Genomic DNA, 11,141 nt, shown 5'->3' with positions numbered 1-11,141 from the left:
TTGCCTGCAACGTGGCTGGCGCCATAAGAGGAGCAAGTCCTGTCCCTCTTGTCTGCTGGAGATGCCCAGATAAAGTTCATAGCAGTGAACACCATCTGTCCATCAGTGCCAGGTATGATGGACTTGAAGAAAAGGTGCAAGTGTGGAACTTAGAATTAGTTCAGAAATGTGCTTTTGTGGCCAGCTGCCCATGCAGGAGACCAGTTGTCAGTTACGGTGGTACAGAAGAGAGGGTGACACAGAAACCTAACATGACTTGAGTGGCTTCCTAAGCTTGACAGATGTTTGCACCCAATTTAAGCTGCCTGTTTTGTCATTAAAGAAAGAGGCAAATAATGGCTTACATTTTTTAAAATAGCTGTTTTATTTCCTAGTTCCATAAAAACAATGAATACAAGCTGTCTGTACATCTTGCTGGTGAACTCTCACAGTAGTTACCTGGTCCTCCCCGGGTATTTTCAGTTACTGGTGTGGCCACAGGAGTGGAGGGGGGCTGGGGCCTGGGAGACGGTGATATGGCTGTTTGCTATTAGTCTTATTGCTTGTCCTTTGAGTCCACTCCCATTACTCTGAGTTTGCGATTTAAGCCCTTAATCTGTAGACCTCTTGTAGGCTTTTTTTTTTGCATAGGCATTCCCAGGGATCCACAAGGGAAACTGGCAGACAGTGGTTAGGAGCCTGAAGCTAACAAATCACTGCTTAAACACAGGATGGGAGGCAAAGCTCTACCCAGTGCAAAAGTCATCACCTGGTATGGGCACTGGCACTCTTAGCTGCAAGGTCCCTGGAATTAGATCCCAGAAAGGCATTCCAGGTTTAAGTCATTACACCTTCTGGCAATGGGCTAACTGGCTTAGAAGAAAAAAAGTATGATCCCATGTTAAAGATTTTGCAAATGAACTTGTCCCACAAAAAATTAAGGTCAGTGACACGGAGAGCTGGACTAAGTAAGGAACTGTCAGCAGTCAGATCTTGGTAAGACCAGGGCAGGTAAGTTTTCCGATTGCCGCAGTGTAACCTGTAAAGGAACTAGGAGCCAGGAAGGCCAGTGTAGCTCAGTCCTGCTTCTGGGAGTCTGGAGCAAATGCCTGGCAGGGCTGGGAGCAGAGACTTAAATGATGTGGGCAGGATGGACGACTCAGTGGGTCTCTATGCTTGAATTTCTATTCTTAACACACACCGCCTCCCTAATGGGGTAAAACTGGCTTGGTAGCCTATAATTACACCTGCCTGTTCCCCCTTCCTCTCCAGCTTGAGTTATTTCATGGTTGCCTCCCAGTGTTAACAATGGGTGAATTTTCCTTATTAGGAGGTAGTACAAAATCTTGATTTTTAACTTAAAGTGATACAGTGTAAACATTGATAGTTCTGGAATGTCAAGTTTGAGATAAACTGGATTGTCTAAGAAAAGCTAAGATCACCTTAGCTTTCTGTATGTGGATACCCAGATTGCTCTGTGAAGGCAGGCATAGGAGCCACATGCTGCTATTACTCTTGGCAGGGTTCCCATGTTTTCCCTAAACAGGCAAATAATGCTGATCGCTGGTAACGAGGTTGCTGGAAAACCATCAGATAGGGTCTTACGTCCAGATTGGAAGGTGTTTCTAGAAACACTTGTTTTTCTTTACTCGAAACAAGTGTAATGGACGTGACAGTGTTGGTGCCAATTTAGATCCTGATTACATACTGTTAAGTTTCACTTCATTCACTGTAGCACGGCAGGCAGCTGTTTTGCAGAATCCTGCATATTAAACTGCAGGCAGCTGACAAATATCAGATGAAGGGGACCCTTTACGTTCATCAACTCATTTGCTTAAGAATTTGAGCAAGGATCAGCCCCTTGGGGCTTTTGCAGGGGCCCCTGACCAATGATGTCCCAAAAGGAACATCTCTTAGGCTTTGTGTTGAGATGGCTCATCTGCAATGTCTTGCTGACATTTAAAATTATATACACAAGCCGTAGGATAGGCAGCATTAACAAAACTTACGAAGCAAAAAATATAATTCAAAACCTGACTTTTGCTGGCAAAGGTAAAATTCACGGGAACACAATTAGATCTCTGCCCCCGCTCCCACCCTATAATGCTAACACCTATCAAAACTCATTTAAAAGAAAGGTTTCAGTGCTCACTACTGAAAAGCTTATTAAGGTTTTGCAGCTGGAGGTTTAAAAAATCCTACTTTTCGAAAATATCTGACAATGAAGGGCACAGAGACTAAGGTGATGCTGATTCTCACAGGTGCGAACAGCTTGTGGATTGCGTAGGCCACCACGAACGTGCTTGTGCCTGCTGCCATTCTGGACTGGACCAGTGACTCTTTAAATCCGAGTCTAAGCAGGATTGCAGACATGTCCACACCGCTAGAGGGAAACAGAAACGTTATTAGAAGAGTAAATGAGATCAATTTGCCTGTAAGATTGACAGCATCTTCTAAAATGACAAAAACTGGATGAATAAAAAAAACCTTAGAAGTTCATATTCACAGTTACATGGCAGTAAAACAGAAACGTTAATTGCTGTCAACAATCTCACCTTGAAACCACCGTGTAGAATAAGCCCAGGGAGATGAGCGAGATCCCAATGTGCAGTGACACGCCAACGGCTCCATACTCCTGGAAGATCTTTCGCAGCTGCTGTGCCTTGCTTTGCTTGCTACCTCCTGTGCTGCTGACAGCGCTGCCTGTGGCCTCGGTCCCTCTGCTGGGGTCCTGTGCACAGACCAAACACGGGGATGAGCTAAGGCCAGGAGCCGGACGCTGGTGGTCACACCAGCTGTTTGTTCTCCTGTAGGGTCAGACGCGACTCAGGCTCACTTGGTCACCAAGTACAGGGGTACTCAGGTCCCAATCCTCAGAACCCAAGACTGCCACTTCCCATGGCAAAGGGACCGTGTGGTGCAGGATCTGGAGACTGGATTATGTGGGTGGAACCAATGTCACGGCAAGGCCCTTAAAGGTGAGAAGAGGGACAGGTGTGGGCAGAAGCAGAGCTGGTGAGTGAAGATGCTGTGCTTATGGGGGCGAGGACCTCGAGCCAAGGAATACGGGTGGCTTTAGAAGTGGGACAAGACAAGCAATGGGTTCTCCAGGAGCTGGCTCTGCTGACAACTGACTTCAGCCCAGCGAGAGCCCCTGTAGGCTTCTGACCTCCACAGCTGCAAGACACCAAATGTTGTCTGTGTGTGTGTGTGTTTAAAAAAATTTATTTGAAAGAGTTACACAGAGAGAGGAGAAGCAGAGAAAGTCTTCCATCCGATGGTTCACTCCCCAAATGGCCACAACGGCTGCAGCTGTGTCAGAGCTTCTTCTGGGTCTCCCATGTGGGTGCAGGGGCCCAGGGACTTGGGCCATCTTCTACTGCTTTCCCAGGCCATAGCAGAGAGCTGGATCAGAATAGAGCAGCTGGGACTCGAACCAGTGCCCATATGGGATGCCGGTGCCTTAGGCCAGGGTTTTAACCCACTGTGCCACAGCGCCAGACCTGAATGTGTGTTTTAATCTACATGTCTGCGGTCAGCTGTCACATGAACTAAAACACGAGGGCTCATGTACCCGAGGACAGCAGTGACACTTCATCAAGCATTTCCTCTGAGCCAGCAGTTCTCCGATGCTTTGTCTATTTCTCCTTCTGAGATAGATGTCATCATTTTCTCCATTAGAGAAGCAACACTGGCTTGGAGGGGTCACGTGACTGGCCCAAAGCCATCAAGATGAGCCCAGGCCATCTGCGTCCACAGCCTGTGTACCTGACAGCCAGGCCATGTGCAGTGGATGCAAAGTGAAGCAGTGTGGAGGCTATGATCTACTTCTGTAGTTTAATTCACACGTGCGATCTAGGGCAGAGGGAGGAGCAATTCCCAAACACGCTGGCCAGGATCTGCACATCACAGTTCACTGAGCATTTACTGACCGACAGCAGGAAGCGCTGGGAATGTATGTCAGAATACAAAGGGGACAATAGGGCCACCTCACCGAGAGGCCACTTTTATCAGAAGACGTCTTTGGGGACAGTGCCAGGCTTCTCGGAGGGCGGCGGTTGCTGGCTTTGCAGCCGGGCCACTTCTCCCCTGAATTTTCATAGCTGGGCTGCACTTCCTTTGAAGCACTCGAAGAGGGAGCCTGGGATCCTCAGGACAGAAGGTCAGAACTCCCCAGGTAGAAAGGGAAACAGGAGAGGGCCCAGGGCAGCAGCCTCCAGACCCGCACCTACACAGCCTGGCACACGGGGCCCTGACAGCTCTGACTGCAGCCTGGGGTGAGGCCCAGACCTGCGTTTTCTACACGCTCTAGGTGGCTCAGATAAGACTGCTCCATGTGGATGATTCTGGGAGGGGAGGGGAGGAGAGGAGAGGGGTCACTGAAACTATCAGGTTCTGTGGTCCCACAGGTAAAACTCGGAGGGGGTCATGTTTTTTAAAAGGCTGGGGGCTGGCTCCTTGGTGCAGTAGGTTAATCCTCTGCCTGAGGTACTGGCATTCCATATGGACGTCGGTTCTAACCCTGGGCTGCCCCTCTTCCAATCTAGCTCTCTGCTGTGGCCTGGGAAAGCAGTAGAAGATGGCTGAAGTGTTTGGGCCCCTGCACCAGCATGGAAGACCGGGAAGAGGCACCTGGCTCCTGGCTTCAGACAGGTGCAGCTCTGCCCGTTGCGGCCATCTGGGGAGTGAACCAACAGAAGGAAGACTTTCTGTCTATGTATCTGTAACTCTACCTATCAAATAAATAAAATATTTTAAAAAATAAATAAAAGGCTTGCGGAAAACCCCAATATCCTTATAGGTATCATTTCACAGAAACCCTGGTGAGCCTGACACGAGAAATTCTGTGGCTCCCATTCTGACAGCTGGAAGACTGAGGGTGGGGAATGATGGCTGACTGGCTGCTAGGCTGGTTACTGGGCTGGTCCTCCCCAGCCCCCATGGCCTCTGTGATAATCGGCAGGCTACCCTCATGTCCTCCCAACGACAGCACTCCAGAACTCGCAGGCTCTGCAGGGGGAGGAACACGCTCCCCAGCCTCCTCTCCGTGGGCTGGCACACACTCGCAACCCCCTCTTCCTGGAAGCCTTTAGCCTAGCAGTGCCGCCCCAGCCAGAAGGGCTGAGAAGCTCAACTCTTTGCGATAAACACGTCCCACCCACTTTCAGCTGCAGATGGATGGCAGCCAGGCGTCCCACGCTGATAAGACACAGCCTATCTACAGCCCCTGCCAGGGCCAAACACGCTCTGGGGCCTGCGATGGGGAAAAGCCTCTTTCCTTTCCCACCCCTTGGCACTGGGCTCAGCCAGACTCGACGACGGCCGCTCTGTCCATCACCGGGCGCAGTCAAGCTGCTTGCTGAGGGCCCTTTGTTCATGCTGTTTTGGCAAAGGCCTTTCCACCAAAGAAGAAAAACAAAAAGGCAGCCAGACTTTCAGCTGCCAAACCAGAAGCATCTATTGCAAGGCTGGTCGGGACAACTTCCTGCTGGCAGGCACCGCGGTTAGTTTCCAACATTCCAGGGATACCTAGCGACCTGGACCCCATTCCTCCATCCTGGCGAAACAAGATCTTCCAGCACAGTGAGACGTGCACTTCTCTTCCTAACCCTTGCGGAGACTACGGAAACCCCGTGGAATAAGGGAATTTACGACACTGTGACTTACACTGCACTCATCTCTACATGTACCTGCCACATGTGGCACTGTTCTCCCTGAAAGTGCCTGTGCGTGGAGAAAGGCCTTTCACACTCCCGTGCGATGCTGACCTCCCCAGTCAGGTGCATTCCAAGACCCTGTCCACAGGCCACCACCATATTTGCAGCGACACCTGTTCTCAGAGAAGCGATAACACACGCCATACTGCTTCATACCACGCTCTGAGTACTCTGAATATACCGAGGCACAGAATCCTCACGACCACACCGTGAGCAGGCCTTCTGGGCACCCCCACTTAACAGAGCGATTCCGGAAGCCCAGAGAGGTTGAGTCTCTCCCCAAGGATCGCACAGGGCTTAACTGTCAGAGCCGGGACCCAACCCTGCTGGGTTCTGGCCCAAGGCCTTTGCTCCTAACAAGCATGCTACATGCCTTGCATAAGCATATTCATATCCATGAGTGTCCACTCCACCAGGCACTTCTAAGTGAGAGGCACAGCAGTATATTTTTTTGTTAAAGATTGATTGAGGGCTGGTGCTGTGATGCTGTGGGTTAAAGCCCCAGCCTGAAGCACCAGCATATGGGCGCCGGTTCGAGTCGAGTCCCGGCTGCTCCACTTCCGATCCAGTCCCAGCTGTGGCCTGGGAAAGCAGAAGATGGCCCAGGTCCCTGGGCCCCTGCACCCACATGGTAGACTGGGAAGAAGCTCCTGGCTTTGGATCAGCTCAGCTCTGGCTGTTGCGGTCCTTTGGAGAGTGAATCAACGGATGCACGACCTCTCTCTCTGGCTCTACCTCTTTCTGTAACTCTTTCAAATAAATAAAATAAATCTTAAAAAAAAAAAGACTGATTTATTTGAAAGAGTTAGCAGAGAGATCTATCCACTGGTTCACTCCCCAGATGGCTGCAACAGCCAGAGTTGGGCCAAGTCGAAGCCAGGAGCTTCATCCTGGTCTTCCACATGGGTGGCAGGAGCCCAGATACTTGGGCCATGTCCTGTTGCTTTTCCCAGCCATTAGCAGGGAGCCGGTTGGGAAGTGGAGCAGCCAGGTCCTGAGCTGGCACCCATGAGGGGCCGGTGTTGCAGGCGGCAGCCTCATCTGCTGCACAGCACCGGCCCCAGCAATGAACCTTTAAAACCCCAGCCTCCAGAAGCCTCTGTCCAGCCGGAAGTTAAACAGAAAAGTAAAACGCCAGGTGCTGTGGAGGAACACCAAACAGGGGAGGGGTCAGTCAGGACAGGGGTGGGGGTACGGGGCTGCTGCAGATGGCTGAGAAAAGGTCTCCCTGGAGCGGCAGTGGTTGAGGGGTGGGTGTTGGCGCAGTGGCTGTCACTTGGGGCACCCGCATGCCACAGCGGGGTGCATGGCTGAGTGCTGGCTCTACTCCCAGTTCTAGCTTCCTGCTGATGCACACCCTGGGTTCAGGTACCTGGGTCCGTGCCACCAGTGTGGGAGACCCGGATGGAGCTCCGGGCTCCTGGCTTCGGCCTGGCCCAGCCCCAGCTGCAGAAGGTAGGCATTGGGAAAGCGAACCAATGCGTGGGCGCTCTCTGCCTTTCAAATAAATAAAAACGCAAACCAACCAGACAGAACCACAAACGGCAGTCCTGGGCCGGAGTGGATGGAGATGAGAGGTCACTGGGCCTCAGGGAGAGCAGAACACCTGCCCGAGTCCCTCCACTGCAGGGGGAGGCTGGGTGACTCACTGGTTTACGTGACACTGAGTCACGCTAAGTGAAAAACGCACGCTTCTTCTGTGGCTTTGAGGGTGTCTCCTGGGCACTTAATCAGATGCCACCAAGCTGGGAACAATACTCCTGCCTCCCAGTGCAGGCAGGGGAGGTGCTGGGCTCCCATCCCCGCCTGCACCCTGGCTCCTCCTGCCCAGGCCCTGCAGGGGAAGTGCTCTCCCAGGGAGAGGCGCATCTTCAGTCCTGCCCTCCTGCCAGGTTCTGATCCCACTGGGACAGGAGAGGCAAGGTCAGCTCACAGGCTCGGGGCCCTGTGACTGATGATCCCAACGGCCCCCAGCAGTTAGGCTGTACAGGCGCCCCGTACGAACAGTGCCACTCCACGGAGCCTGAATCATGAACATCCCATTTTACAGATGAGCAGTCACAGCAAGTACAGGAATCCGATCAAGGCCCCAGGACGTGTGAGACCGCACTCACCACGCTGTACACACACACACACACCCCACTGCCAGGACCTGGGCTGGGGACACAGCTGACGTGGCTACAGCACAGAGAAGCAAGTCAAGAGATCCTCCCAGGTGATGACTACGGAAAACACAGCCACGGGGCTGAGGGGAGCCCAGAGGCATGCAAGGGCTCAGGGTGGTCCCGGGAGGCTTCCTGGAGGAAGGGGCAGTGGGGCTGAGCCAGGAGTCAAGCAAGGGATCGCCAGCGGTGCTCAGAACTCACACACAACACCTGCGGGCTCCTCCGAGGGCAGGGGGCAATGGCGAGGCACGCTACCTACAGACAAGCTGCGGAATGTTCAGGAAGGCCCGCCTCAGCCATGGAGTTGCCTCCCAGACTTGGAGGGCGAAGGCGCTCACGGAACAGCTCAGAGGCCTGGGGCGCTTGGGGTGGACCCAGGGGCCCCACGCGACGTCGCTCTGCACGTGCAGACCCCACGACTGCCCGCTTTCCTTAAAGACCCGGGCCTCACCAACCACACAGCGCCGGGGCTTCCTCGTCCCGGTCCCGCGCCCCCCACCCGCCGGGCCGCGCGCCGCAAGTTCGCCCCCAGCCCGGGCCCCCTACCGCCCGGCCCCCGCGGCCCAGGCCGGCTCCGGGAGCCCCGTGACCTTGGGTTCCCCGGCGGGGCTGCCGGTGGGGGCTTCGCTTCCTCGGCTTGCAGGGGCTCGCGGCCCGGCAGGTGCAAAGGTGCGCCGGGCCAGGGTCGGGGCGGGGCGGCTCACCTGGCGCCCGCGGCAGTCCCCGCGGGCCGAGCGCAGCAGCCGGGCGTCCGGCCCGGGCCGGAGCGAGGCCAGAGCCAGAGGCGGCGGGGCGCGCGGGGCGGCGGCGCCGAGCAGCCAGGTGACGCGAGGCCGGACCCGGGCGCCCACCCTGGCCGCCGGGCCCAGCAGCGCCAGCAGCCCTGCCATGGCGCGCGGCGAGGCGCTTCGGCCAGAGCCGCAGACCCGAGAGGGAGCGCGAGGCCGGGGCGGGGGCCGCGCGCGTCCTCCGGAGTCCGGCCAGGCCACGCCCCCAGGGCGGGAGCTGTGCGCGGATGGGCGGGGCCGGAAGCGTATGCCCCTTTGACCCCGCCCACTAGCCCCGCCCCCAGAGAGCAGGCGCCCCTCTCGGCGGAACCAGACCGGAGGAGCGCGCGTTCTCCGGGCCCCGCCCCTCGGGAGCCGGAGTTCCGCGCGGAGTGGGCGGGGCCGGGCACGCGCGCGCACTGCCGGCCCCGCCCCCTGCCCCGCCCCCGCGGAGGGTGCAGTCGGTCTCCTCAGGGCGCGGCCTCGGCCCAAGTTGTCCGGGGTCCGTCCGAGGGCTCCGCGGTGGGCAGAGCGGCCTGTGGTGAGATCTGGGAGACGTACCGGCGTGTTTACTCCGCACAGGACAACACTGTCTGGTGGCCGGCCCGCGACCCTCGCCCGCCGGTGTGTGAGGCGGTGACGAGCGGGCTGTGGTTCTCTTAGGTCCACGCCGGCGCTGCGCGCGGGCCGCGGCCTCGGAGCTGCCTCAGGGGGACGCGCGGCGCCCACCCCGGGCCGCGTGGGCAGTGCCGTCCGCCCGCCCGCGGGTGGCCGCGTGGGCCAGTGCCGTCCGGCCGCGTGTGGCCGCGTGGGCCGGTGCCGTCCGCCCGCGAGTGGCCGCGTGGGCCGGTGCCGTCCGCCCGCGGATGACCGTGTCAGGCAGTGCCGTCCGCCCGCGGGTGGCCGCGCGTGAGTGGCCGCGTGGGCCAGTGCCGTCCGCCCGCGGGTGGCCGTGTCCGCGGCGAGGTCCCGGGGCAGCCGGAGGGGCCCCGCTGCTCGGCGAGTCGCCCGCGGCAGGTCTGTCGCCGTGGGGCCGGGAGGCTGACCAGCCCGCCGCCGCGGGGTTCAGGCTCCCGAGCTGGCGTCGCCGGCGGTGGAGTTGCTGACCCCTCGCTCAGAGCGGAAGAAAACCGCCTTTTTGTGTCTCCCTTGATACTTGACAGCAGATAGCTTGCGGCGATTATAGACTTTAGGTTTTGTTCTTTTTTCTTAAATGTGATGAGAAAACTTTCTTCCTTTTCGTGGGATGCAAGCCCCAGCCTGCCTGCAGTGTTTTCGGCAGTTTCGCTCCGTCTTCCTGTGATGTCAGTTCTCTTGGCTCACAGGCGTGGTGTATTTATATTTACTTTTCCCATTTTTCTGAGTAGGGAAAGTATTCTCATGTTTCAGATGATTTGTCAGCCTTAAAGACAACCAGAAGCGTATTCGAGAACAGCGGGGGATAGCAACAGGAATACATGTCTCAAAGGTCGAGGCAAGGAGAAGTTTTCTTTCTTTTTTTAAAAGATATTTTAATTTGAAAGGCAGATTTACAGAGAGAGAGAGAGAGAGAGAGAGAGAGAGAGGTCTTCCATCCGATGGCTCACTCCCCATTTGGCCTCAACGGCTGGAGCTGCAGCAATCCGAAGCCAGGAGCCAGGAGCTTCTTCCTGGTCTCCTAGTGGGTGCAGGAGCCCAAGCACTTGGGCCATCTTCTACTGCTTTCCCAGACCATAGCAGGGAGCTGGATTGGAAGTAGAGCAGCTGGGGCTTGAACCGGCGACCATATGGGATGCTGACACGGCAGGCCGGGGTTTTAACCTGCTGCGCCACAGGGGCAGCCCCATCTTTATTTTTTTAAAGTATTCATTTATTTATTTGGAAGTCAGAGTTACAGAGAGATGTTCCATTTGCTGGTTCATTCCCCAGATGGCCACATCGACTGGGACTGGACCAGGCCGAGGCTGGGTGAAAGGAAAGGCTGCCACCAAACACACCAAACACCAGAGTAAGGGAAAGGTTTATTGTTGGGTAGGGGAAACCTGAGAGGCTGCCTCTCTGTGCCCAAGAGAAACAGCGGCCTGTACCAGGAGAACAGGTCTTATATATCTTTGTAGAGGTAAGGAAGTGGGGACAGCTTAGGGTTGGGGCAGAGCTGAGGCTTGTGGTTGGACCATTTGGCCACCTGACTTCTAGTAAGCCAGGCTGGGTTTAAGATTGAAGCTTATTATATAAGATGGTGACAGTGCTAGAACCTAAGATGGTGTCCTGGGCTTAGATGGCGCCATAGATAAGACAGTGACATTTTACCAACACTGGGTGTTTCCTCCTGTGTCATGCTGGTGCAGGGGCCCAAACACTTGGACATCCTCTACTGCTTTTCCCAGGCCATTAGCAGGAAGCTGGATTAAAAGTGGAGCAGTCGGGATTTGAACCAGTGCCCATATGGGATGTCGGCAGGTGATGACTTTACCTACTGTACCACAGCGCCAGGCCCGTAAAGGAAGTTTTCAAAGGCAAAAGTGAGAAGGATT

At 55.6% G+C, this 11,141-nt stretch overlaps 1 protein-coding gene and 1 long non-coding RNA gene across 3 annotated transcripts in view; one reads left to right on the top strand and one right to left on the bottom strand.

Moving 5' to 3' along the window:
- Positions 1-336: 336 nt before the first annotated feature.
- FAM210B (family with sequence similarity 210 member B) lies at positions 337-8,786 on the bottom strand. The gene is made up of 3 exons (XM_062204390.1): positions 8,566-8,786; positions 2,535-2,710; positions 337-2,362 (listed from the first exon to the last, which is right to left on the bottom strand). The coding sequence occupies exons 1-3, from the start codon at positions 8,749-8,751 to the stop codon at positions 2,146-2,148; spliced, it is 579 nt and encodes a 192-aa protein (XP_062060374.1). The 5' UTR covers positions 8,752-8,786; the 3' UTR covers positions 337-2,145.
- Positions 8,787-9,138: 352 nt separating this feature from the next.
- LOC133767953 (uncharacterized) overlaps positions 9,139-11,141 on the top strand; it is a 219,959-nt gene continuing 217,956 nt past the window's right edge. For both annotated transcript variants that reach the window (XR_009866923.1, XR_009866924.1), the window contains exon 1: positions 9,139-9,252. This is a non-coding gene — a long non-coding RNA (uncharacterized LOC133767953). The remainder of the gene's footprint in view (positions 9,253-11,141) is intronic.

This window comes from Lepus europaeus, chromosome 10 (assembly GCF_033115175.1).
Source record: "Lepus europaeus isolate LE1 chromosome 10, mLepTim1.pri, whole genome shotgun sequence".
Taxonomy (NCBI): Eukaryota; Metazoa; Chordata; class Mammalia; order Lagomorpha; family Leporidae; genus Lepus; species Lepus europaeus.
The sequence above is the reverse complement of the archived record's forward strand: the minus strand, read 5'-3'. Positions and strand labels throughout refer to the sequence as shown.

Bases quoted from the DNA above. Each gene is read 5' to 3' on its own strand.
- FAM210B (XM_062204390.1), bottom strand. From the start codon at position 8,751: ATGGCAGGGCTGCTGGCGCTGCTGGGCCCGGCGGCCAGGGTGGGCGCC. The intron at 2,711-8,565 runs GTGAGCCGCCCC...GTCTGTGCACAG, and splicing joins GGGACTGCCGCGGGCGCCAG to GACCCCAGCAGAGGGACCGA. The intron at 2,363-2,534 runs GTGAGATTGTTG...GTTTCCCTCTAG, and splicing joins TTCTACACGGTGGTTTCAAG to CGGTGTGGACATGTCTGCAA.